We start from the raw sequence: 27,597 nt of genomic DNA, 5'->3' as shown, positions 1-27,597 counted from the left end.
TGCTAAGAGCTATGATCACATGCTGTTCTTCTTTCCATTAGTCTCATTCCAGCCTTGCCTTTCCATACTAGTTACATCTAATCTTTATCAATATTTCTGCTTTGCACCTTTAATACCCTAAAATCGAGTGTACGGCTCCCCGGTCCCCTTTCACTATCTACATTGCCTGAAGCCGTCCACCTGGCCAGAATTCAGGTTACAGGATTCTTTGCTTCCTTTGCCTTGCCAAGACTCCCCACCGTGCAAATCTGGTCAGCAAGATTCTCATTGGCAGCAAAACCTTCGCAGGCTGAGCTCAGCTTCAAAAGACTGCAATTCCGCTTCTGCTTGAAAAGCAGCTTTGCCCATTTCAAAGGGCTGCAGTTCAGGCTCCCTTCAAACAGCCCAGTGCCCTACACAGCAGGATGCTCACCCGCTTGTTTTTAAACCCTGAGCTGTGAGAAGGGCCAACCCTCCTCTTTCCTCTGGCCCGCAGCCCAAGTGAAGGCAGGTCCATCTACAGCTTCATGGTTATCACCCGCCCGCCTGGAGAAGTGCTGATTAGACAGCAGTTCTCATCTCAACTCAATGCATGGCAGCTGTGAAAAAGGCAAACTCTATGCTGGGGATAATTAGGAAAGGAGTTGATAATAAAACTGCAAAGATTGTCGTGCCCTTATATAAAGCCGTGGTGCGACCGCACTTGGAGTACTGTGTTCAGTTCTGGTCGCCGCATCTCAAAAAGGATATCGAAGAGAGAGAAAAAGTGCAGAGAAGGGCAACAAGGATGATTGAGGGACTGGAGCACCTTCCTTATGAGGAGAGGCTGCAGCGTTTGGGACTCTTTAGTTTGGAGAGGAGACGTCTGAGGGGCGATATGATTGAAGTCTATAAAATTATGCATGGGGTAGAAAATGTTGACAGAGAGAAATTATGTAGCCAATGGGATTTCAACTGTGGCTCTGTCGTGCGCCCGGGGCGGGGTCCCCGCCGGGACCCTGGTTGTCAACCCGCCTTCCCCTGCCCGGCTGCGGGTACTACCGGCCTCACTCCCGTTCTCCGGGGAGCGGACTAAGTCGGACAGCCGTTTTAGCAACAGGATGACCCGGCTGCCCACAACTGCCCTAGGGCCCACAACACGTTGGGAAGGGTGAGTAGGGAAGCCTCCCTCTCAGCCCCTGGGCTAGTAGTTTCCCCCTTCCTCCCAGCACGTGTCCCCTCTGTCCCAGCCCCGCTCCTCTCCCCCTCCAGGGCCGTCACCCCTTTTGTCCTCCGTTCTCCTCGCCTCAAGCACTCCCTCCGTTGGTCCCCTCCCCTTCTCTCCTGGTCTTCCTCCCTTTTCGGCTTCACTCCCCCGCTCTCCCACACGCTCTCCCTCCTTCCCTCCTCCTCATTCTTCTGCCCCTCTTTCCCGAGCTTCTCCCCTTTTATCTGTTCCTAGGCCAGCTGAGGGGTTGAAAACCCCGCCTGTAAGGAATTCCATAGAAGCAGAAATAAAAGGCTCTTTGGTGTAAAAGACCGTTTATTCAGACATCTTAGAAAGCTCAAGTACACGCAGTGGCAGGAATAAGATCTCCCGCCAGAAACACAGGTTATAACTCTGTCCATCCCATCCCCCCTCCCGGATTCCCATGGGAACGAAGGTCTCATCTCCCTCGCAGAGATAAGGTCTCCGCCGGAGAAGCTGGCCCATCGCCCGGGCTGTGGAATGTAGTCAAGGCCAGGCGGCTGCCCTCCTTCTATCAACACCTATTGAATCCTTTACACTCTTGCCTCCCCTTAAAGAAGACTCTCCCCAGGTTTGTCTTGCGAAAGGCGCGGTGGAAAGTAGCCAAGAGGCGAGGGCGCCAATATTTTCGAATAAACCCATTGATTATGCGTACCCAGAGGAATACCTCCTCACCTAAGAGACTAAATATTGTAAGTTAGCTATGTATTAAAGCGCAGAGTCCAGGATGGCGCCAATTTCGTGAAGTAATGCTTGTATTGGGCCATCAATAATAGTCGGTGGTGGGAGGCCTCTCCGCTGGTCGTACCAGGCATCAGAAACGGAGCCTCCTTTGAGCAAACTGGAATGGAAGACAGGATGAATGTTACTAAGAGAGTTAGGTATTAAATCCGTACCGCAGTGACATCATTAATCACTTTAGTAATCTGGAAAGGTCCCACCTGAATCTTTTGCCTAGTTTAGAAAATTCTATGCACGCCTCTGAGATTTTTTTGGTAGACAAAATACACTCCTGGCTACCACACCCAGAGGGGAAATCCGGAAGGTGCTTATCCGCTTGCAGTTTTGGGAGTCTTTAGCCTGTTGTAAGGCAGTCTCGACCCGCTTTTCCACCCTCGGCCAGAGATGGAAATCCATTGTTAAGGAAACTCACGGAGGATCCAATGCTTCCGCGAGGTAGTTGCGGCTGCTGTAACGGCGGAAGGAAGCCACTCAGACACAATTTTCAAGGGTTTTTTTTGTACTGCTATGAACCGCATTGTTATGAGGTGCATCTACTCCAAGCAAACGGAATTAGCTTCGCAATTCAATTGTCTTGGTGGTAGTTGGTGGTAACAAGCGTAAAATACTGCTCCAGGGTTCTGTTCGCTCTTCTCCGACTCACCGCTACTTCTGAACGCGTGGTAATTTGGGAAGCGGTAACCGGCCGGGCGGCCCCTAACAACCCTGCAGGTAAAGCTTTTCCAGTAGCAACTTTAGAAGAATGATAGATTGGGGTCAGACGTGGTCGGAGACCACCTTAACGGGCGGAGTGCAGACGGTAAATATGCTGAATGAACAGACCAGCCAACTTAGGAGGCCGAGGGGATGCAGCTACATGGAATAAAATGGAAGCTTGCTTAGAAAATAAGTCCACCACCACCCACAAGACCGGTGGTTGCCATGACTTTCTGGCAAATCTGTAATAAAAATCCATGGAGATGACTTCCCAGAGGCGGAGGCCACCGGAGAGGTTTCAACAGACCATGGGGCTTTCCCCCCGAACGGTCTTGGCTTCTGCACAAATAGAGCAAATCCTTTAATATACTGCTTATTGTCCTGAGCGCGCCATCGCTGGCTATTAATTCCAGAATTGACGGGCGCGGGCCAAATGCAGAGAGTTTTTTAGAAAGCCAAAATGTCCAGCCCGAGCTGGCATCATGGCGAGGCCTTCGGTGAACTCTGCTTATGGAGGGGGGGGAGGCACGCATCAACAACTTCCGCCAAACGCCATTCGTCTCAAAGCGCCAACTGGGAGCGTCACCTTCCGTCCACCGGAGGTTCGTATTAGCTTCCCCGCCTCCTGCCAAGTTCTCAGAGGGAAAGCGAGAGACCAGCAGGCTGGGAATGGTAGCGAGAAGGAGAGTGGCGGATGTCTGAGATCGATCGGGTGACAAAGCCAGCCCCTAATTGGGAGGGGAAGAGAACAGGTCTTGCTGAATGTCCCTGTGAAGCTGGCTCCAATCCTCCTTCCGGTAGCGCGCCAGTAGCGAAGCGCATCAGCGCAGGCTTTATTGGCTTTTTTCCGGGAAAAAATGGACCGTGAAAGAGAAACGAGAAAGAAATCGCCCAACGGCTGCTTAGCGAGGGACATCTTGAGGGGGGGGGTGGAGGAAGGGCGCTGCAAGCAAGTTCTTGTGATCCGACCAAACTTCAAACTCCTAGGTGTGTTTAGCCCCTCCAGCCAGTGCGGCCAGAAGTGGAGAGTTACTTTAATGGTCAGTAGAGTCTCTTTATCCCCCCCACAGTCCAGTTGAGTTCAGCAATCGGAGAATTTCTTTTGATAGAAAATAAGCTACTTACCTGAACCAGCCTATCATCTTTTATTTCTTCTGCAACAGGGGCTGCCCCTAAGCTGGCTTTGTCCGGAAAAGGTGCATCCACTTCGCTGGAACTACCAAACGGGAGATCTGGGTCAGGGTGCTTTAGGATAGGGTTCGGTGGGTAAAAGCTGAGACTTTAAAAGCTGAAAGGCTGTCCTGACATTCTTCCCGGACCAGGAAGTTGGGGCCCCGGGTTTACGGATACAGTGGATCTTTACCCTTAGCGCGTAAGAGGTTCGTGAGAGTGGAGAGTCCAGTTCCAGCTAATTCAGGGGTATAAAGTCCACGATAGAAATTAAAGCAAAACCTAGAAAAGATTGGAGTTCTTTTTATGGTTGGTGGGGGCCGCCATTGGAGTGACTGCGATCAATCTGTAGCAGGATCCATTTTTTAGGCCCTCCCGGCTAAGATCCAGTAACCCAAATAGTCAATAGAGGTTTGGCGGGAAACAGCACTTGGAAAGTTTGGCAAAGAGGGAGTTGAAAAGTTGGAGCAAAAGCCGCTTGCCAATACTTCCCTAGACCAACAATGCTTCATGTCTCCTCCATGGTTTTGGTAGAATAAATTAAACGCCATCTAAGTACACTCACTACTCCCTTAGGTACAATAAATCATGGAGAATCTTTCTTCGCTGATAAGTGCTATAAAAGCTCGGGGCCCCACTTAACCCTAATGGCATTATTAAGCATTCAAACCTGACTTCAAACTTTAGTATTTAAAGTGCAGTCAAGTGTTCATAGCCTTCAGCAGATTCTGGACCCTGTGAAAGTAAGCTTCTCTCCAAGTCCAACTTAGTAAAAGATCAAGCCAGCCCTTTGCCCAATGCGCCTAAAAGGTCCTTTGATCAAAGGCAAAGGGTATTTATTGACAGGGAGACTGCATTGAGACCTCGGGTAATCTGTGCAGAGTCAGAAAGACCCATCTTTCTTTTTTTTTAGCAAAACACATACAGGAGCAGCATGTGTGTTTGTAGCTCACTGCGATGAACCCGCGCGAAAGGAAAGGTTCTTTGTCTAAGGCACGGGTTCTTCTCCTCATTGGGACTCATACGGTAGATTCTACCAGATTTGCCCAGCAGTTGGCGCCTCGGGCTGTAATAATGCATTTTGGGCAGTCAGGTGTCTCTATGGGGTGGCAACTGATCGTGATTCTTGCTCCTGAAATACTTGGCTAGATCTTTGGCACGCCGTGGATGCCGTAGGAATCGGGAGAGCACCGCCGATGAAGCCAGGGGGGTGTGTGTCAGGAGAAGTCGAAGTTTTCCCCAATTCATGTGTGTTCCCCGCAGGGTGCGGGCCAGCGTGAATTCCAAGATCCTTTCTTTCCAAAGGAATTTTGGTTCATAACAACAACCATGGCATGCCCAGAACTATGGAGGTTTTATTACCGGCTTGTGAGAATAAAACTAATTTTCTCCCAATGGTCGGCGCATAAGATGGAGGAGAATCCGCCATAAGCTTTGAACTGGGCCGGTCCTTCGCCTTCCCTGGAGAGGACTTCGTCAGCCTCCATTTGGGTGAAAGGTATGGGCTTAGCCAGGGGACTTGGTCTAGACTCTACCTTCTGCTACCTGGGGCCGTGATGAACAATGTGGGGAGCAGCCAGAATCCACAAGCGGCTGAGGCTATACCACGAAAGTATGCTTAGTGGGTTGGCCTGAAACGCTTTGGATTGTAATGGGAGCTGCCAGTTTCACTCACCGCTGGCCTGGAGTCGAACCCATGTCCATCGGGCTGAAGAAAGGCAACAGCTGGTGCCCTTCTCCTCCGGTCAGCCAATGACTGCTTTAGACGAAATTGCTAGCGGCCCTGATTTGGCGTGGTGGTTTGGTAGATGGGGCAGCGCGCGTCGGAGTGGCTGCTTGGCTTCTTGCTTTTTTCGGCAGTTTGGCGGCTAGGATGACCGGACCTTCCGCAGTAAAGCATCATTAACCCCAGTCGGGCATGACGGCGCTCGGAGGTGGTCCTCGTAGCGCTGGCTTGGCTTGGTGGGACGAAAAGTGGGCTTCGGCCATGCGCATGGCCTCCGGTATCGAAGCCGCATCTGCTTTGGTGACTTCACTCTGGGATCCCAATTCAATCCAATCAGCAATAGTGCTAAACCCTAATTAAAACACCGCTTTCGACGCGAGCTTCGCCGCCGGCTTTGCATCCGGAGAAGTTTTCGCGATTTCCGCGCCAGGGCCACTACAGAGGGAGTGGTTCGTTTCTATCTAAATTCACGGCAAAATTCCTGCAAACGAAATGGTTGCCTTGCTGAATAGTTTTTTTCCTGATGGAAAGCTGATATTTCATTTTCCTCATATCTCGATCTTGGAAGCTTAGCCCCTCAAGGCTTGGAGGAATGCTGGGTAATCGCGTAAGCAGCATCTTCATCATTCCGCAGGTTCAAAAAGAGTCACAAACCAGTCGGTTAAGCCTGTTCTATCCAGGACCGAGCCGGCGTCCCGTGATTTTTCGCCAGCCAGACCGGGTATAAATCATCATGAAGTCCTCCATGTGGGTACTGTTGCAAGATGAAGTAGGGAAGCTTCGGTAAGCCGTCCCATCGTAAACGGCAAGGTATTGAGGTCTGCAGTAACCCCTCTCCATCGCCCTCTGGCGACTCGCAGAGAAGTGGGCGGGCAAGGCGCAGGTTGAGCTGGCTGAGGCAGCGGTTGCAAAGAGGGGGGGGCCGGAATCGTGGAGGCGTATCAACGCCGGTGCCGCTGGTGTCTCGTGTGGGGAGCCTGTCTCTGAAGGTCGCTGGACTCCAGCAGCTGCCGCCTCTTCTGGCTACCGGAAAAGCTGTTTCGCGACCGCGTGACAGATCTAACTGGGGCTGTCCTGGTCTGCTGCTTCTTCAGGTTCCCTCTCCAAGGCAGCCAGCTCTCTCCTTAAGGCGAGTCAATGCATCCTGGGAAAGCAGCATGCAAAGCTTTTGCTTTTCTCCCAGCCCAATTTAGCCAGTTCGCCCTGCTGAACAGCTGCAGCAAGTTCACTTTGTGCACGCTAAGGCCTGAACACTTTCGTGCTGACGCTGTAAGTTCGGGAAGTTTGGAGTGTTCCAGGACTTTATCATGGACTGATAGATTCTGGCGCGATATTGCCGCTTGAGAGCCTCTTCTTTGAAGCACGGGTCCAATTCGAAGTTGGACTTCTTTTGGCGCTGCTAGTTCTGCCGGGTCTCTTAGCAGTTTTTTTCACGCCCTTTGCTGCAGTTTTTTTGTTCCTCTTGCCTTCTTCCTCTTCTATAGCTGGCGTTCACGGGCCCATGCTTCTTTGGGCATCCTCGCGAAATGTCGCCCACTTCCTCATCCCCAGCTCTCTTCGATGGGGAGAGGGAACAGATCCGCTGGGAGAGTGGTGCAGGCCTTCCGACTCCTCGCCGCCTGGACGCTGGTGACATCGTACGCTCACCGGGTGGCTCCATCGGGTTAATTCCTCGTAAAGCGGTAGCCGCTTGGTCCGGGATCAGGGGGTCCGATCGAAGACGTATTATCTACGGATACCCTCCCAATCTTGCAGGTTTAGTCCCAGTGTCACCGGTGGTCTTCGGATCGGGCCCCAGTGCTGTGCCACGGGTGGTTCTTTTTTTGGAAGCATCACTAAATAATGAAGTCCAGGAATCGCTCAATGGACTCCTGGGTTGCCGCATTTAGCAGTGGTCAGGGCCGCCTCCTGCGGTGACAGGTTGCCGTTATCTGAGGTTTGTAAATCCTTATACTAAAACGGGTAGATATCCGACCACAGTATGCGCCGATCCATAGATTACAGCCCCAAACGCACTTCGGCGCATGTAAGTCCCTTTACGGTCGGCTCTCACGCCCCTCGCTCCAACGGAGGTAAAGGAAGCACTCCGCAAGGATAATGAGGATGTCGGGAAAGAGTCACCAGCTGGTGACCTCGCTTCTCCCGCACGGGTTCCTCCAGATCCAGAAGGCTGGAAAGCCATCGGAGCCCTCTTTGGGGGGCTACCGTGACCTTCCCCAGAAACATCCAACCTCTTCCATGCCGAGTACACCCGAGTGGGTCCACTTCGCACTAGGAATATAGGATGAATTCAGGATTCCTACACAATGCTGTAAGTGAATTCCATAGAAGCAGAAATAAAAGCGCTCTTCTTGCGTAAAAGACCGCTTATTCAGAGGCATTACTATCTTTGGTAGAAAGCCTGCGCGCACAATGCAGTGTGGCAGGAATAAGATTCTCCCGCCAGTAAAACACAGGTTATAACTCTGTCCATCCCATCCCCTCCCGATTCCTAGCGGGAACGAAGGTCTCATCTCTCTCGCAGAGATAAGTATTCTCCGCCGGAGAAGCTGGCCGTATCATCGCCCGGCTGTGGAATGGTAGCTCAAGTTTCGTCAGCGCGGCTGCCCCTCTCATCAACACCATTGAATCCTTTACACCGCCCCTGTTCCTCCGCGCCCACTTCCGGCTCCCGTCTTCAGCCCAACTGGGCTCAGCTGTCCAGCCTCCCCCGATCTGCCCCTCTTCCAGCTGACGCGGCGACGGGGCTTCCCGGGGCCTCGTTCCTCCGCCGACTGAACGACGCGCCTCCCTCCGCCGCCAGAGCCGCTGCCCATCACGGCCCCTAGGGGAAGAGCGGAGCGCTGGATGAACCCGTCGTCGACCGCCCGACAGGCCTCCTCTCCGCGGATCGGGGCGCGGATCGGGGCACGAGTCCGGGGAAGGAGTGGGGGTTACCCCCACACCCGGACACGCTCACCACCACCAGTTGGCCCCTGAATGACTCAACACTTCCTCCAGTCAGGGCACTCCCAACAGTAGGTCAAGTAAGAAAGTTAAGAGAATGCAAGAAAAATGTAGCAGCAGCCATTTATTTTGATGAACAGTCTTGCGTAATCTTAACTGTTTTGGCTTTGGGGGATTTCAGTTTCTTCAGTCGTGGCAGGCGCATGCGTGCCCATATAGATGCAGACCTTCCTAGGCAAGTTATGAAGGAGATCCACAGATGCCTCATTGGAGACTTGCAAAATTTCACGGAGCGGAGAGTAATAATATAGCACAGCAGTGAGGTCAAATGACATTATGCATCTCCTAGGACGGAAAACTACAGTCCTGGCTTTCCCTTTCTGCGGTGCTGCAGCTGCGGAGGAGAAAAGGGAGCTTTTGCTTTGCACTGCAATTTAAAGGCACAGGAATACTCCCAGCAGTTACTCATGTCTTTGAAACTATCCTGTTAGAATCAGTGCACTGATCTTTCTCATGGAAAGATGCTTGGGTTGAGAGGTTCAGCAGCACAAGTGAGTTTCTGTCAGCGAAAAACAAGTGCTCGGTCCTCAACCTTGAGAGGGGACTCACACCAGGTGTCAGAATTCTGGAATGTAAGAAGAGTCCAAAGGGAATGGCTATTCAGCCTGACGTGGACAGGCAATTACCTTACTTTGAGAGACAGTGTGAAAAAGAGGGAGACGTGAAGTCCTCAAAGAGAGCAGCAGTGGCGTAGGTGGTTGAGAGCTCGTGTATCTAATCTGGAGGAACCGGGTTTGATTCCCAGCTCTGCTGCCTGAGCTGGGGAGGCTTATCTGGGGAATTCAGATTAGGGTGTTTGTTGTGAGGGGGGAAGGGCAAGGAGATTGTCAGCCCCTTTGAGTCTCCTGCAGGAGAGAAAGGGGGGATATAAATCCAAACTCTTCTTCTTCTTCTTCTAATACCTCAGCCACGTACTCGCTTAGTGACCCAAATGGCACGAGCGCAGTTAAGATTCTGCTTCAGAGGGAAACAGGCTGGATGAATTTGCCAGGTCCTTGCTGCTCCTATGATTCTAGGAATGACCTAACATCAGGTCGGGCACAAGAAGAAATAAATGTTTGCATAGTAATTCTCAGACACCTTCCATTTCAAACAAAACAAAAAAAACCACACACAGAGCAAAAGATGTTTCTTTTTTCCTAAAATGAGATGATTGCCTCAAAGCGTCCATGTAATCACGTCTCAGCTCCACGTTGCGCTGGGAAGCTGAATAATTTTGTGCTAATAAATAATGTATGGCGGATAGAACAACTCACTCTGCCCAGTGGACTCAGTGGATGCACAGAATAATCGGACGTCAGGTTGTAGTGCGCGGCTTCACTTATCATGTTTATCGGCCGGTCCTTCTTGTCTTCAGATGACATCGTTGCTGCTGTCCTGAAAAAAAAAGAGTGTGCGGTAACACCGGAGCCTGAAGAAGAAGAAGAAGGAGAAGGAGAAGGAGAAGGAGAAGGAGAAGGAGAAGAAGAAGGAGAAGAAGAAGAAGAGGAGGAGGAGAAGAAGAAGAAGAAGAAGGAGAAGAAGAAGGAGAAGAAGAAGAAGAAGAAGGAGAAGAAGAAGAAGAAGAGGAGGAGGAGAAGGAGGAGGAGGAGTTGTTGTTTGGATTTATATCCCCCCTTTCTCTCCTGTAGGAGACTCAAAGGGGCTGACAATCTCCTTGCCCTTCCCCCCTCACAACAAACACCCTGTGAGGTAGGTGGGGCTGAGAGAGCTCCGTAGAGCTGTGACTAGACCAAGGTCACCCAGCTGGCGTGTGTGGGAGTGCACAGGCTAATCTGAATTCCCCAGATAAGCCTCCACAGCTCAAGCAGCAGAGCGGGGAATCAAACCCGGTGCAGCAGTGGCGTAGTGGTTAAGAGCAGGTGCATTCTAATCTGGAGGAACCGGGTTTGATTCCCCGCTCTGCTGTTTGAGCTGTGGAGGCTTATCTGGGGAATTCAGCTGGGTGACCTTGGGCTAGTCACAATTCTTCTGAGCTCTCTCAGTCCCACCTACCTCACAGGGTGTTTGTTGTGAGGGGGGAAGGGCGAGGAAATTGTAAACCCCTTTGAGTCTCCTACAGGAGAGAAAGGGGGGGGGATATAAATCCAACCTCTTCTTCCTCCAGATTAGAATGCAGTTGTTCTTAACCACTGCGCCTGCTGCATTTGCAAGGCCCCCATCCGAAAGCATCCCTAGCTGCTCTTTAAATAAAAGTTGTTTGGGCTGCTTTCCCAGCTGCCCACCAAGCGCACTACTTGGATGTTGTAATCGAAGCGCAGAGACATTAAAGCAAGACAATCGGGGTGGGGTGGGGTGGAGAAAGCTGTGAATAGAATTGTCAACAGGTCGTGCTTTTAAACAAATAGTACAACTTTAATCCAACCAATTATATATATCTGGAGCTGGCTGCTGCTGAGATTTCTGCAGGTTTGTGTGTGTGTGTGTGTGTGTGTGTGTGTGTGTGTGTGTGTGTGTGTCAATACCCTCTAGAGGCAATTCAAAATGTGCCCCCTGTGCTACTGCTGAAGGATAAGGCTCCTGTAGGAATACCTGGGGGGGAGTGGAGGTGGTAGAGATCTCCAGGAAAGGAGGGGTGGTGGTGGCCAGGGAAGAATAAGAAGAGTCTGGATTTATATCTCACCTTTCTCTCCTGTAAGGAGACTCAAGGTGGCTTACAAGCTCCTTTCCCTTCCTCTCCCCACAACAGACACCTTGTGAGGTAGGTGGGGCTGAGAGAGTTCCGAAGAACTGTGACTAGCCCAATGTAGGAATGTGGAAACACATCTGGTTCACCAGATAAGCCTCTGCCACTCAGGTGGAGGAGTGGGGAATCAAAACCGGCTCTCCAGATTATAGTCCTGTATAGAAATCAAAGTGGGATCCAAGTTATGGAGCTCCAGTGGTCCAGCTTTTTTATTTCTTTTTCAACAGAGCATCCTCTCTTTTCAACTTCTCTCCAGTTTCAAAACTACCCTGCTGCCAAAGGTTCCTTCTGGCAGCATTGAAGATAAGACAGAAAAGCGCCTGAAGTTGCAACGACATGTATCTGGCGCTACGCGGTTCTTTTTGGATCCCAGCAACCCACGCGGTCAGAGGCAAAAACGCTACGTGAAAACCCGCCCTCCCTGAAAGGAGCCCGACAGCTGCTGTGACTCTATCAGCTAACCCGGCTGGCACAGAATACTTCTGTACTATAGTAAGCTGAAAAACATAAAACAATCGTGTCAATTGAAACATAACCACGTGCCAGTATTACGCTCATAAAGGGTCCAGGTAAGCCCAACAAAGCAGTGGGAAGCAGTTGCATTTATACAAAAGTACATCTGAAGAGGTTAATTCAGGGATTAAAATCCTTAGCCAACCCCAAAGGCTTTCCCAAAAAAGGAGAAATTTCAACACCATAAGTAGGGCAAAAAACGGGAAGTGGGAGAGGCGCACAACTGGGGTGCGGGGCTGCGGAACATGGCCTGTTCTCAGCTCCCAGCTCTGCAAGTGCAGGCTCCTTGGGCAAGACATCACCAGCCGACTTCAGATCCTTGGCAGGGCCTTACCAAGTGGGAGAACTCTTTCTGCTACTTTGTCTGTTTAGGGCCCCATGCCAACCAGGCCCTAAAGGTTAAAATCAGTACCCTGAACCATGCCTTGAATCGCTGGCATCCCTTTGTGGCGTAGGAGGTTAAGAGCTCGTGTATCTAATCTGGAGGAACCGGGTTTGATTCTCCGCTCTGCCGCCTGAGCTGTGGAGGCTTATCTGGGGAATTCAGATTAGCCTGTACACTCCCACACACGCCAGCTGGGTGACCTTGGTCTAGTCACAGCTTCTCAGAGCTCTCTCAGCCCCACCCACTTCACAGGGTGTTTGTTGTGAGGGGGGAAGGGCAAGGAGATTGTAAGCCTCTTTGAGTCTCCTGCAGGAGAGAAAGGAGGGATATAAATCCAAAACTCTTCTTCTTCTTCTGAGAGCCAGCGCGGGCAAGAGCAGTGGACTCTAATCCAGAGAATCAGGTTTGATTCCCCACTCTTCCACCATGAGTTTCTTAATGACGCTTTACATCTGAATTTAACCAGAATTCTTGTTTCCTCCGCCTCCTGGGCTAATATGATGCCTCCTACACGTGTTCTTCAGAACTCTTTCAGCCCGACCTACTTGGAGGTTTGCTTTAAAATTAAATGCCATGTACATGGTTGCTATAATTATCTCACAAAAAAAGTTAACTTCTAAATGGAATTGTGATAACAGTGAAGTCAAAGGGTACCTGATTTTTAAAAATGTGTTTACTGCAGTTATGTCTCTTTTTTTAAACTATTAACCCCCATTTAATGGGTTAATTATATCTCCCTTCTTCTTGCCCCCATTCTCAATATATTTGTCCCCACTGCTGAACAGATGCTGTGACTGGACTTGTTGGATGTAGCAATGTCTAAAGTGCAAAGGCACTGAGAAGAAGACGCAGCAGGAGACAGGCAAGTGGCCACCTAGACAGGACTGTAAAGTTAGTGGCCTTTCCATACTTATGTGTCACTTCTTGTCTGTTCTTAGACTGAAACTCTCAAGTCTAATACCTGCATCTACTCAGAAGCTAGCAAGATAGCAACATGCTATCTATCCCTCTTTCCTTTCCTATCTGTGGTTCCTAATAAACGTTGACCTGTTACCCTTTAAATCAGTGTGTTTAGATCAGGGGTCTTCAAACTATGGCCCTCCAGATGTTCATAGACTACAATTCCCATCAGCCCTACCACTTGGCCATGCTGGCAGGGGCTGATGGGAATTGTAGCCCATGAACAACTGGAGGGCCATAGTTTGAAGACCCCTGGTTTAGATGCTTCTCTGTGTGGTAAACTACAACAGGACTAAGGTCTGAGAGACCCATGCTTGAATTCCCACTCTGCCCCGGAAGTTTGCTGGGTGATCTTGGGCCAGTTACACACTCTCAGTCCAACCTTCTTCACAGGGTGGTTGTGAGGATAATGTGAGGAAGGGGAAGAGGAGGGCATTATTTATTTATTAAATTTCTAACTGCTCCTCCCTTTTGGGGCTTGGGGTGATTAACAACATGATAATCATGCATCATAAAACCAGTAACCATGGATGAAATGGCCTAACAAAATCAATGCGGCAACACAATTATAGTTTACCCCAAATTTCTGCAACAAGCTTGGATTCAGGTGGGGCTCATAAATGTAAAAAAATACATTTAATGCCTTGGTAGCATAGAGGAATCAGGTACTGCTCTACCTCTGGTGACAGAGTAACAGTTTAAAAATGTATTAAAATTAACAGGAGATAGAATATCAGTTTAGTCGAAGGCTTTCGTGGCCAGAACCCTTGTTGTGGGTTTTCTGGGCTGTGACCACAGTCTAGTAGTTTTTGTTTCTAAAGTTTTGCTCACATCTACGGCTGGCATCACGGTAAGAAAGAAACACCTAACCGTGACGTGCCTCTGAAGATGCCAGCCATAGACATGAGCAAAGCGTTAGGAGCAGAGGTGGGATCCAGCAGGTTCTCACAGGTTCCCGAGAGTAGGTTACTAATGATTTGTGTGTGCCGAGAGGGGGGTTACTAATTGGTGATTTTGCTACGTGATTTTTGCCTTAGTTACGCCCCTCCTCTCAGCAGTAGCGCGCAGAACTTGAAGCAGTCTAGCAGGAGGTGCACCGGCGTGCGTGGCAGCCTGCGCCTGCGTGCATTCATTTCCTGCCCAAGGACAGGCAGTGTCCTTTCCACAGCTCCACCCCGGAATGCCCCGCCCCAGAATGCCCGTCCATGCCCCGTTGTGCCCCGCTCATCCCCATTGGCACTACACCACAGTTTGAATCCCACCACCATGGAAACCTGTTACTAAATTTTTTGGATCCCACCACTGGTTAGGAGCAAAAACTACCATATCACGGTCACACAGTCGGGAAAATCCACAACACCCAGAATTATCAGTTGCTTGGATGTGCCCTCTTCTCCCAACCTTCCATGGGATATGACCGTAGATGTGTGAGTACGTTTGGGCATGCGTGTGTGTACGTTCTGACTCCTATGGGGCTGGGGAACAAGAGGCTCCTCCCTCTTTCAATTCAGGACACACTGAGGCGCTATTTGAAAAGGTTACTTGTAACCCACATAAAGGCCTTCTTGGCTGGTCAAAATACTCGATGGGTCAGCAGATGAGCGTCCCAAACCCAACGAGAACAAGCTCTGAATAAAGCTCTTTATTTATGGAGCAAAAATAATCACTTACTGTTCATTCACCACAAAAATGCAGTTGTCCTGCGACGGCTGCCCTGTGACTGGATGCTTGCAGGTCACTTTTCGTTCATTATGACTGGAGGAGACAAAACACACAGAGAGACGCATAAGCAGACCATTCTTCTCAGCACACAACTGCAAAATTCAGAGGCAGCGATCGGACAGATTCATCACGGAAACCTTAATTGGTGCATACGTGCAGCTTCTCACAGTAATATACTCGCAGCAGCTAAAGATACTCGAGGCAGAGTATTTTAAACTCAAGAGCCCAGCAATCCTTTCGAGCTTAGCATAGAACATTTGTGCTGGATGCTCCCTGTCTATCCATATTAAGCTGTGCTGCATTTTTTAAGAGGCCACAGCTAATATTTTAACCCACAGCTGACACTCTGCACTAGTGTGCAATGACAAACCTCTGGTTATGGAGAGAGAAGCAGAGGGAACCTTGAATGAAAACAAGATCTCTGCTTTGGCATATATGGGTTGAGTTTTTTCATGTTTGTTTACATTACATTTCACTTTCCTTCCTCATAAAAATACAAGGACGCAATTAAACACTGTAAATCACGGATAATGGAGCATGAGAAAGCCAACCTGGGACTCCTCTGCAAAAGCAATGAGCTTCCAGCCCTCTGAAACAATCTGGAAAGGACCTTTAAAATCTCTTTGGTTTTGCAGATTAAAATGTGAGGACTTTCCTCACTCAAGAAACCATTTCATAGAAAGGGGCAGCTACTGAGGAAATCCTGGTCTGGGCAGAAGCTACGGATAGCATCAAAAGCAAGCATTGGTCAGAAGAACCAAGTTCCTAAGAGTACTGAGAGTACTGAGTACTGAGTAAGGCTGTCCTGTGGCTATGCACCTAGGCCAGTGGTGCGAACCTTTGGCACTCCATCCCCACCCCCCCCCCCCCCCCCCCCCCCCCCCCCCCAAACCCCCCCCCCCCCACCCCCCCCCCCCCCCCCCCCCCCCCCCCCCCCCCCCCCCCCCGCCCCCCCCCCCCCCCCCCCCCCCCCCCCCCCCCCCACCCCCCCCCCCCCCCGCCCCCCCCCCCCCCCACCCCCCCCCCCCCCCACACCCCCCCCCCCCCACCCCCCCCCCCCCCAACCCCCCCCCCCCCCAACCCCCCCCCCCCCCCACCCCCCCCCCCCCCCACCCCCCCCCCCCCCCACCCCCCCCCCCCCCCACCCCCCCCCCCCCCCACCCCCCCCCCCCCCCACCCCCCCCCCCCCCCACCCCCCCCCCCCCCCACCCCCCCCCCCCCCCACCCCCCCCCCCCCCCACCCCCCCCCCCCCCCACCCCCCCCCCCCCCCACCCCCCCCCCCCCCCACCCCCCCCCCCCCCCACCCCCCCCCCCCCCCACCCCCCCCCCCCCCCACCCCCCCCCCCCCCCACCCCCCCCCCCCCCCACCCCCCCCCCCCCCCACCCCCCCCCCCCCCCACCCCCCCCCCCCCCCACCCCCCCCCCCCCCCACCCCCCCCCCCCCCCACCCCCCCCCCCCCCCACCCCCCCCCCCCCCCACCCCCCCCCCCCCCCACCCCCCCCCCCCCCCACCCCCCCCCCCCCCCACCCCCCCCCCCCCCCACCCCCCCCCCCCCCCACCCCCCCCCCCCCCCACCCCCCCCCCCCCCCACCCCCCCCCCCCCCCACCCCCCCCCCCCCCCACCCCCCCCCCCCCCCACCCCCCCCCCCCCCCACCCCCCCCCCCCCCCACCCCCCCCCCCCCCCACCCCCCCCCCCCCCCACCCCCCCCCCCCCCCACCCCCCCCCCCCCCCACCCCCCCCCCCCCCCACCCCCCCCCCCCCCCACCCCCCCCCCCCCCCACCCCCCCCCCCCCCCACCCCCCCCCCCCCCCACCCCCCCCCCCCCCCACCCCCCCCCCCCCCCACCCCCCCCCCCCCCCACCCCCCCCCCCCCCCACCCCCCCCCCCCCCCACCCCCCCCCCCCCCCACCCCCCCCCCCCCCCACCCCCCCCCCCCCCCACCCCCCCCCCCCCCCACCCCCCCCCCCCCCCACCCCCCCCCCCCCCCACCCCCCCCCCCCCCCACCCCCCCCCCCCCCCACCCCCCCCCCCCCCCACCCCCCCCCCCCCCCACCCCCCCCCCCCCCCACCCCCCCCCCCCCCCACCCCCCCCCCCCCCCACCCCCCCCCCCCCCCACCCCCCCCCCCCCCCACCCCCCCCCCCCCCCACCCCCCCCCCCCCCCACCCCCCCCCCCCCCCACCCCCCCCCCCCCCCACCCCCCCCCCCCCCCACCCCCCCCCCCCCCCACCCCCCCCCCCCCCCACCCCCCCCCCCCCCCACCCCCCCCCCCCCCCACCCCCCCCCCCCCCCACCCCCCCCCCCCCCCACCCCCCCCCCCCCCCACCCCCCCCCCCCCCCACCCCCCCCCCCCCCCACCCCCCCCCCCCCCCACCCCCCCCCCCCCCCACCCCCCCCCCCCCCCACCCCCCCCCCCCCCCACCCCCCCCCCCCCCCACCCCCCCCCCCCCCCACCCCCCCCCCCCCCCACCCCCCCCCCCCCCCACCCCCCCCCCCCCCCACCCCCCCCCCCCCCCACCCCCCCCCCCCCCCACCCCCCCCCCCCCCCACCCCCCCCCCCCCCCACCCCCCCCCCCCCCCACCCCCCCCCCCCCCCACCCCCCCCCCCCCCCACCCCCCCCCCCCCCCACCCCCCCCCCCCCCCACCCCCCCCCCCCCCCACCCCCCCCCCCCCCCACCCCCCCCCCCCCCCACCCCCCCCCCCCCCCACCCCCCCCCCCCCCCACCCCCCCCCCCCCCCACCCCCCCCCCCCCCCACCCCCCCCCCCCCCCACCCCCCCCCCCCCCCACCCCCCCCCCCCCCCACCCCCCCCCCCCCCCACCCCCCCCCCCCCCCACCCCCCCCCCCCCCCACCCCCCCCCCCCCCCACCCCCCCCCCCCCCCACCCCCCCCCCCCCCCACCCCCCCCCCCCCCCACCCCCCCCCCCCCCCACCCCCCCCCCCCCCCACCCCCCCCCCCCCCCACCCCCCCCCCCCCCCACCCCCCCCCCCCCCCACCCCCCCCCCCCCCCACCCCCCCCCCCCCCCACCCCCCCCCCCCCCCACCCCCCCCCCCCCCCACCCCCCCCCCCCCCCACCCCCCCCCCCCCCCACCCCCCCCCCCCCCCACCCCCCCCCCCCCCCACCCCCCCCCCCCCCCACCCCCCCCCCCCCCCACCCCCCCCCCCCCCCACCCCCCCCCCCCCCCACCCCCCCCCCCCCCCACCCCCCCCCCCCCCCACCCCCCCCCCCCCCCACCCCCCCCCCCCCCCACCCCCCCCCCCCCCCACCCCCCCCCCCCCCCACCCCCCCCCCCCCCCACCCCCCCCCCCCCCCACCCCCCCCCCCCCCCACCCCCCCCCCCCCCCACCCCCCCCCCCCCCCACCCCCCCCCCCCCCCACCCCCCCCCCCCCCCACCCCCCCCCCCCCCCACCCCCCCCCCCCCCCACCCCCCCCCCCCCCCACCCCCCCCCCCCCCCACCCCCCCCCCCCCCCACCCCCCCCCCCCCCCACCCCCCCCCCCCCCCACCCCCCCCCCCCCCCACCCCCCCCCCCCCCCACCCCCCCCCCCCCCCACCCCCCCCCCCCCCCACCCCCCCCCCCCCCCACCCCCCCCCCCCCCCACCCCCCCCCCCCCCCACCCCCCCCCCCCCCCACCCCCCCCCCCCCCCACCCCCCCCCCCCCCCACCCCCCCCCCCCCCCACCCCCCCCCCCCCCCACCCCCCCCCCCCCCCACCCCCCCCCCCCCCCACCCCCCCCCCCCCCCACCCCCCCCCCCCCCCACCCCCCCCCCCCCCCACCCCCCCCCCCCCCCACCCCCCCCCCCCCCCACCCCCCCCCCCCCCCACCCCCCCCCCCCCCCACCCCCCCCCCCCCCCACCCCCCCCCCCCCCCACCCCCCCCCCCCCCCACCCCCCCCCCCCCCCACCCCCCCCCCCCCCCACCCCCCCCCCCCCCCACCCCCCCCCCCCCCCACCCCCCCCCCCCCCCACCCCCCCCCCCCCCCACCCCCCCCCCCCCCCACCCCCCCCCCCCCCCACCCCCCCCCCCCCCCACCCCCCCCCCCCCCCACCCCCCCCCCCCCCCACCCCCCCCCCCCCCCACCCCCCCCCCCCCCCACCCCCCCCCCCCCCCACCCCCCCCCCCCCCCACCCCCCCCCCCCCCCACCCCCCCCCCCCCCCACCCCCCCCCCCCCCCACCCCCCCCCCCCCCCACCCCCCCCCCCCCCCACCCCCCCCCCCCCCCACCCCCCCCCCCCCCCACCCCCCCCCCCCCCCACCCCCCCCCCCCCCCACCCCCCCCCCCCCCCACCCCCCCCCCCCCCCACCCCCCCCCCCCCCCACCCCCCCCCCCCCCCACCCCCCCCCCCCCCCACCCCCCCCCCCCCCCACCCCCCCCCCCCCCCACCCCCCCCCCCCCCCACCCCCCCCCCCCCCCACCCCCCCCCCCCCCCACCCCCCCCCCCCCCCACCCCCCCCCCCCCCCACCCCCCCCCCCCCCCACCCCCCCCCCCCCCCACCCCCCCCCCCCCCCACCCCCCCCCCCCCCCACCCCCCCCCCCCCCCACCCCCCCCCCCCCCCACCCCCCCCCCCCCCCACCCCCCCCCCCCCCCACCCCCCCCCCCCCCCACCCCCCCCCCCCCCCACCCCCCCCCCCCCCCACCCCCCCCCCCCCCCACCCCCCCCCCCCCCCACCCCCCCCCCCCCCCACCCCCCCCCCCCCCCACCCCCCCCCCCCCCCACCCCCCCCCCCCCCCACCCCCCCCCCCCCCCACCCCCCCCCCCCCCCACCCCCCCCCCCCCCCACCCCCCCCCCCCCCCACCCCCCCCCCCCCCCACCCCCCCCCCCCCCCACCCCCCCCCCCCCCCACCCCCCCCCCCCCCCACCCCCCCCCCCCCCCACCCCCCCCCCCCCCCACCCCCCCCCCCCCCCACCCCCCCCCCCCCCCACCCCCCCCCCCCCCCACCCCCCCCCCCCCCCACCCCCCCCCCCCCCCACCCCCCCCCCCCCCCACCCCCCCCCCCCCCCACCCCCCCCCCCCCCCACCCCCCCCCCCCCCCACCCCCCCCCCCCCCCACCCCCCCCCCCCCCCACCCCCCCCCCCCCCCACCCCCCCCCCCCCCCACCCCCCCCCCCCCCCACCCCCCCCCCCCCCCACCCCCCCCCCCCCCCACCCCCCCCCCCCCCCACCCCCCCCCCCCCCCACCCCCCCCCCCCCCCACCCCCCCCCCCCCCCACCCCCCCCCCCCCCCACCCCCCCCCCCCCCCACCCCCCCCCCCCCCCACCCCCCCCCCCCCCCACCCCCCCCCCCCCCCACCCCCCCCCCCCCCCACCCCCCCCCCCCCCCACCCCCCCCCCCCCCCACCCCCCCCCCCCCCCACCCCCCCCCCCCCCCACCCCCCCCCCCCCCCACCCCCCCCCCCCCCCACCCCCCCCCCCCCCCACCCCCCCCCCCCCCCACCCCCCCCCCCCCCCACCCCCCCCCCCCCCCACCCCCCCCCCCCCCCACCCCCCCCCCCCCCCACCCCCCCCCCCCCCCACCCCCCCCCCCCCCCACCCCCCCCCCCCCCCACCCCCCCCCCCCCCCACCCCCCCCCCCCCCCACCCCCCCCCCCCCCCACCCCCCCCCCCCCCCACCCCCCCCCCCCCCCACCCCCCCCCCCCCCCACCCCCCCCCCCCCCCACCCCCCCCCCCCCCCACCCCCCCCCCCCCCCACCCCCCCCCCCCCCCACCCCCCCCCCCCCCCACCCCCCCCCCCCCCCACCCCCCCCCCCCCCCACCCCCCCCCCCCCCCACCCCCCCCCCCCCCCACCCCCCCCCCCCCCCACCCCCCCCCCCCCCCACCCCCCCCCCCCCCCACCCCCCCCCCCCCCCACCCCCCCCCCCCCCCACCCCCCCCCCCCCCCACCCCCCCCCCCCCCCACCCCCCCCCCCCCCCACCCCCCCCCCCCCCCACCCCCCCCCCCCCCCACCCCCCCCCCCCCCCACCCCCCCCCCCCCCCACCCCCCCCCCCCCCCACCCCCCCCCCCCCCCACCCCCCCCCCCCCCCACCCCCCCCCCCCCCCACCCCCCCCCCCCCCCACCCCCCCCCCCCCCCACCCCCCCCCCCCCCCACCCCCCCCCCCCCCCACCCCCCCCCCCCCCCACCCCCCCCCCCCCCCACCCCCCCCCCCCCCCACCCCCCCCCCCCCCCACCCCCCCCCCCCCCCACCCCCCCCCCCCCCCACCCCCCCCCCCCCCCACCCCCCCCCCCCCCCACCCCCCCCCCCCCCCACCCCCCCCCCCCCCCACCCCCCCCCCCCCCCACCCCCCCCCCCCCCCACCCCCCCCCCCCCCCACCCCCCCCCCCCCCCACCCCCCCCCCCCCCCACCCCCCCCCCCCCCCACCCCCCCCCCCCCCCACCCCCCCCCCCCCCCACCCCCCCCCCCCCCCACCCCCCCCCCCCCCCACCCCCCCCCCCCCCCACCCCCCCCCCCCCCCACCCCCCCCCCCCCCCACCCCCCCCCCCCCCCACCCCCCCCCCCCCCCACCCCCCCCCCCCCCCACCCCCCCCCCCCCCCACCCCCCCCCCCCCCCACCCCCCCCCCCCCCCACCCCCCCCCCCCCCCACCCCCCCCCCCCCCCACCCCCCCCCCCCCCCACCCCCCCCCCCCCCCACCCCCCCCCCCCCCCACCCCCCCCCCCCCCCACCCCCCCCCCCCCCCACCCCCCCCCCCCCCCACCCCCCCCCCCCCCCACCCCCCCCCCCCCCCACCCCCCCCCCCCCCCACCCCCCCCCCCCCCCACCCCCCCCCCCCCCCACCCCCCCCCCCCCCCACCCCCCCCCCCCCCCACCCCCCCCCCCCCCCACCCCCCCCCCCCCCCACCCCCCCCCCCCCCCACCCCCCCCCCCCCCCACCCCCCCCCCCCCCCACCCCCCCCCCCCCCCACCCCCCCCCCCCCCCACCCCCCCCCCCCCCCACCCCCCCCCCCCCCCACCCCCCCCCCCCCCCACCCCCCCCCCCCCCCACCCCCCCCCCCCCCCACCCCCCCCCCCCCCCACCCCCCCCCCCCCCCACCCCCCCCCCCCCCCACCCCCCCCCCCCCCCACCCCCCCCCCCCCCCACCCCCCCCCCCCCCCACCCCCCCCCCCCCCCACCCCCCCCCCCCCCCACCCCCCCCCCCCCCCACCCCCCCCCCCCCCCACCCCCCCCCCCCCCCACCCCCCCCCCCCCCCACCCCCCCCCCCCCCCACCCCCCCCCCCCCCCACCCCCCCCCCCCCCCACCCCCCCCCCCCCCCACCCCCCCCCCCCCCCACCCCCCCCCCCCCCCACCCCCCCCCCCCCCCACCCCCCCCCCCCCCCACCCCCCCCCCCCCCCACCCCCCCCCCCCCCCACCCCCCCCCCCCCCCACCCCCCCCCCCCCCCACCCCCCCCCCCCCCCACCCCCCCCCCCCCCCACCCCCCCCCCCCCCCACCCCCCCCCCCCCCCACCCCCCCCCCCCCCCACCCCCCCCCCCCCCCACCCCCCCCCCCCCCCACCCCCCCCCCCCCCCACCCCCCCCCCCCCCCACCCCCCCCCCCCCCCACCCCCCCCCCCCCCCACCCCCCCCCCCCCCCACCCCCCCCCCCCCCCACCCCCCCCCCCCCCCACCCCCCCCCCCCCCCACCCCCCCCCCCCCCCACCCCCCCCCCCCCCCACCCCCCCCCCCCCCCACCCCCCCCCCCCCCCACCCCCCCCCCCCCCCACCCCCCCCCCCCCCCACCCCCCCCCCCCCCCACCCCCCCCCCCCCCCACCCCCCCCCCCCCCCACCCCCCCCCCCCCCCACCCCCCCCCCCCCCCACCCCCCCCCCCCCCCACCCCCCCCCCCCCCCACCCCCCCCCCCCCCCACCCCCCCCCCCCCCCACCCCCCCCCCCCCCCACCCCCCCCCCCCCCCACCCCCCCCCCCCCCCACCCCCCCCCCCCCCCACCCCCCCCCCCCCCCACCCCCCCCCCCCCCCACCCCCCCCCCCCCCCACCCCCCCCCCCCCCCACCCCCCCCCCCCCCCACCCCCCCCCCCCCCCACCCCCCCCCCCCCCCACCCCCCCCCCCCCCCACCCCCCCCCCCCCCCACCCCCCCCCCCCCCCACCCCCCCCCCCCCCCACCCCCCCCCCCCCCCACCCCCCCCCCCCCCCACCCCCCCCCCCCCCCACCCCCCCCCCCCCCCACCCCCCCCCCCCCCCACCCCCCCCCCCCCCCACCCCCCCCCCCCCCCACCCCCCCCCCCCCCCACCCCCCCCCCCCCCCACCCCCCCCCCCCCCCACCCCCCCCCCCCCCCACCCCCCCCCCCCCCCACCCCCCCCCCCCCCCACCCCCCCCCCCCCCCACCCCCCCCCCCCCCCACCCCCCCCCCCCCCCACCCCCCCCCCCCCCCACCCCCCCCCCCCCCCACCCCCCCCCCCCCCCACCCCCCCCCCCCCCCACCCCCCCCCCCCCCCACCCCCCCCCCCCCCCACCCCCCCCCCCCCCCACCCCCCCCCCCCCCCACCCCCCCCCCCCCCCACCCCCCCCCCCCCCCACCCCCCCCCCCCCCCACCCCCCCCCCCCCCCACCCCCCCCCCCCCCCACCCCCCCCCCCCCCCACCCCCCCCCCCCCCCACCCCCCCCCCCCCCCACCCCCCCCCCCCCCCACCCCCCCCCCCCCCCACCCCCCCCCCCCCCCACCCCCCCCCCCCCCCACCCCCCCCCCCCCCCACCCCCCCCCCCCCCCACCCCCCCCCCCCCCCACCCCCCCCCCCCCCCACCCCCCCCCCCCCCCACCCCCCCCCCCCCCCACCCCCCCCCCCCCCCACCCCCCCCCCCCCCCACCCCCCCCCCCCCCCACCCCCCCCCCCCCCCACCCCCCCCCCCCCCCACCCCCCCCCCCCCCCACCCCCCCCCCCCCCCACCCCCCCCCCCCCCCACCCCCCCCCCCCCCCACCCCCCCCCCCCCCCACCCCCCCCCCCCCCCACCCCCCCCCCCCCCCACCCCCCCCCCCCCCCACCCCCCCCCCCCCCCACCCCCCCCCCCCCCCACCCCCCCCCCCCCCCACCCCCCCCCCCCCCCACCCCCCCCCCCCCCCACCCCCCCCCCCCCCCACCCCCCCCCCCCCCCACCCCCCCCCCCCCCCACCCCCCCCCCCCCCCACCCCCCCCCCCCCCCACCCCCCCCCCCCCCCACCCCCCCCCCCCCCCACCCCCCCCCCCCCCCACCCCCCCCCCCCCCCACCCCCCCCCCCCCCCACCCCCCCCCCCCCCCACCCCCCCCCCCCCCCACCCCCCCCCCCCCCCACCCCCCCCCCCCCCCACCCCCCCCCCCCCCCACCCCCCCCCCCCCCCACCCCCCCCCCCCCCCACCCCCCCCCCCCCCCACCCCCCCCCCCCCCCACCCCCCCCCCCCCCCACCCCCCCCCCCCCCCACCCCCCCCCCCCCCCACCCCCCCCCCCCCCCACCCCCCCCCCCCCCCACCCCCCCCCCCCCCCACCCCCCCCCCCCCCCACCCCCCCCCCCCCCCACCCCCCCCCCCCCCCACCCCCCCCCCCCCCCACCCCCCCCCCCCCCCACCCCCCCCCCCCCCCACCCCCCCCCCCCCCCACCCCCCCCCCCCCCCACCCCCCCCCCCCCCCACCCCCCCCCCCCCCCACCCCCCCCCCCCCCCACCCCCCCCCCCCCCCACCCCCCCCCCCCCCCACCCCCCCCCCCCCCCACCCCCCCCCCCCCCCACCCCCCCCCCCCCCCACCCCCCCCCCCCCCCACCCCCCCCCCCCCCCACCCCCCCCCCCCCCCACCCCCCCCCCCCCCCACCCCCCCCCCCCCCCACCCCCCCCCCCCCCCACCCCCCCCCCCCCCCACCCCCCCCCCCCCCCACCCCCCCCCCCCCCCACCCCCCCCCCCCCCCACCCCCCCCCCCCCCCACCCCCCCCCCCCCCCACCCCCCCCCCCCCCCACCCCCCCCCCCCCCCACCCCCCCCCCCCCCCACCCCCCCCCCCCCCCACCCCCCCCCCCCCCCACCCCCCCCCCCCCCCACCCCCCCCCCCCCCCACCCCCCCCCCCCCCCACCCCCCCCCCCCCCCACCCCCCCCCCCCCCCACCCCCCCCCCCCCCCACCCCCCCCCCCCCCCACCCCCCCCCCCCCCCACCCCCCCCCCCCCCCACCCCCCCCCCCCCCCACCCCCCCCCCCCCCCACCCCCCCCCCCCCCCACCCCCCCCCCCCCCCACCCCCCCCCCCCCCCACCCCCCCCCCCCCCCACCCCCCCCCCCCCCCACCCCCCCCCCCCCCCACCCCCCCCCCCCCCCACCCCCCCCCCCCCCCACCCCCCCCCCCCCCCACCCCCCCCCCCCCCCACCCCCCCCCCCCCCCACCCCCCCCCCCCCCCACCCCCCCCCCCCCCCACCCCCCCCCCCCCCCACCCCCCCCCCCCCCCACCCCCCCCCCCCCCCACCCCCCCCCCCCCCCACCCCCCCCCCCCCCCACCCCCCCCCCCCCCCACCCCCCCCCCCCCCCACCCCCCCCCCCCCCCACCCCCCCCCCCCCCCACCCCCCCCCCCCCCCACCCCCCCCCCCCCCCACCCCCCCCCCCCCCCACCCCCCCCCCCCCCCACCCCCCCCCCCCCCCACCCCCCCCCCCCCCCACCCCCCCCCCCCCCCACCCCCCCCCCCCCCCACCCCCCCCCCCCCCCACCCCCCCCCCCCCCCACCCCCCCCCCCCCCCACCCCCCCCCCCCCCCACCCCCCCCCCCCCCCACCCCCCCCCCCCCCCACCCCCCCCCCCCCCCACCCCCCCCCCCCCCCACCCCCCCCCCCCCCCACCCCCCCCCCCCCCCACCCCCCCCCCCCCCCACCCCCCCCCCCCCCCACCCCCCCCCCCCCCCACCCCCCCCCCCCCCCACCCCCCCCCCCCCCCACCCCCCCCCCCCCCCACCCCCCCCCCCCCCCACCCCCCCCCCCCCCCACCCCCCCCCCCCCCCACCCCCCCCCCCCCCCACCCCCCCCCCCCCCCACCCCCCCCCCCCCCCACCCCCCCCCCCCCCCACCCCCCCCCCCCCCCACCCCCCCCCCCCCCCACCCCCCCCCCCCCCCACCCCCCCCCCCCCCCACCCCCCCCCCCCCCCACCCCCCCCCCCCCCCACCCCCCCCCCCCCCCACCCCCCCCCCCCCCCACCCCCCCCCCCCCCCACCCCCCCCCCCCCCCACCCCCCCCCCCCCCCACCCCCCCCCCCCCCCACCCCCCCCCCCCCCCACCCCCCCCCCCCCCCACCCCCCCCCCCCCCCACCCCCCCCCCCCCCCACCCCCCCCCCCCCCCACCCCCCCCCCCCCCCACCCCCCCCCCCCCCCACCCCCCCCCCCCCCCACCCCCCCCCCCCCCCACCCCCCCCCCCCCCCACCCCCCCCCCCCCCCACCCCCCCCCCCCCCCACCCCCCCCCCCCCCCACCCCCCCCCCCCCCCACCCCCCCCCCCCCCCACCCCCCCCCCCCCCCACCCCCCCCCCCCCCCACCCCCCCCCCCCCCCACCCCCCCCCCCCCCCACCCCCCCCCCCCCCCACCCCCCCCCCCCCCCACCCCCCCCCCCCCCCACCCCCCCCCCCCCCCACCCCCCCCCCCCCCCACCCCCCCCCCCCCCCACCCCCCCCCCCCCCCACCCCCCCCCCCCCCCACCCCCCCCCCCCCCCACCCCCCCCCCCCCCCACCCCCCCCCCCCCCCACCCCCCCCCCCCCCCACCCCCCCCCCCCCCCACCCCCCCCCCCCCCCACCCCCCCCCCCCCCCACCCCCCCCCCCCCCCACCCCCCCCCCCCCCCACCCCCCCCCCCCCCCACCCCCCCCCCCCCCCACCCCCCCCCCCCCCCACCCCCCCCCCCCCCCACCCCCCCCCCCCCCCACCCCCCCCCCCCCCCACCCCCCCCCCCCCCCACCCCCCCCCCCCCCCACCCCCCCCCCCCCCCACCCCCCCCCCCCCCCACCCCCCCCCCCCCCCACCCCCCCCCCCCCCCACCCCCCCCCCCCCCCACCCCCCCCCCCCCCCACCCCCCCCCCCCCCCACCCCCCCCCCCCCCCACCCCCCCCCCCCCCCACCCCCCCCCCCCCCCACCCCCCCCCCCCCCCACCCCCCCCCCCCCCCACCCCCCCCCCCCCCCACCCCCCCCCCCCCCCACCCCCCCCCCCCCCCACCCCCCCCCCCCCCCACCCCCCCCCCCCCCCACCCCCCCCCCCCCCCACCCCCCCCCCCCCCCACCCCCCCCCCCCCCCACCCCCCCCCCCCCCCACCCCCCCCCCCCCCCACCCCCCCCCCCCCCCACCCCCCCCCCCCCCCACCCCCCCCCCCCCCCACCCCCCCCCCCCCCCACCCCCCCCCCCCCCCACCCCCCCCCCCCCCCACCCCCCCCCCCCCCCACCCCCCCCCCCCCCCACCCCCCCCCCCCCCCACCCCCCCCCCCCCCCACCCCCCCCCCCCCCCACCCCCCCCCCCCCCCACCCCCCCCCCCCCCCACCCCCCCCCCCCCCCACCCCCCCCCCCCCCCACCCCCCCCCCCCCCCACCCCCCCCCCCCCCCACCCCCCCCCCCCCCCACCCCCCCCCCCCCCCACCCCCCCCCCCCCCCACCCCCCCCCCCCCCCACCCCCCCCCCCCCCCACCCCCCCCCCCCCCCACCCCCCCCCCCCCCCACCCCCCCCCCCCCCCACCCCCCCCCCCCCCCACCCCCCCCCCCCCCCACCCCCCCCCCCCCCCACCCCCCCCCCCCCCCACCCCCCCCCCCCCCCACCCCCCCCCCCCCCCACCCCCCCCC

General features: G+C 68.9%; 1 protein-coding gene across 18 annotated transcripts in view; it reads right to left on the bottom strand.

The window, feature by feature from the left end:
• The window catches only part of PLEKHA5 (pleckstrin homology domain containing A5), a 271,127-nt gene that overhangs the window by 95,927 nt on the left and 147,603 nt on the right, over window positions 1–27,597 (bottom strand). For 17 of the 18 annotated variants that reach the window (XR_007244938.1, XR_007244939.1, XM_048502400.1 and 14 more), the window contains 2 exons: window positions 14,762–14,845; window positions 9,803–9,923 (listed from right to left, as the gene is read on the bottom strand). Coding sequence is in view for 16 of the 18 variants with exons in the window: in XM_048502400.1 (XP_048358357.1) it covers window positions 9,803–9,923; window positions 14,762–14,845 (205 nt within the window). In the remaining 2 variants the exon portion in view is untranslated. Of the gene's footprint in view, window positions 1–1,988; window positions 2,049–9,802; window positions 9,924–14,761; window positions 14,846–27,597 lie in introns of those variants that run through there. The other variant, XM_048502416.1, reaches the window with a different exon arrangement.

This window comes from Sphaerodactylus townsendi, linkage group LG06 (assembly GCF_021028975.2).
Source record: "Sphaerodactylus townsendi isolate TG3544 linkage group LG06, MPM_Stown_v2.3, whole genome shotgun sequence".
Taxonomy (NCBI): Eukaryota; Metazoa; Chordata; class Lepidosauria; order Squamata; family Sphaerodactylidae; genus Sphaerodactylus; species Sphaerodactylus townsendi.
Note: the sequence above shows the minus strand (reverse complement) of the source record. Positions and strands in the feature narration are given on the sequence as shown.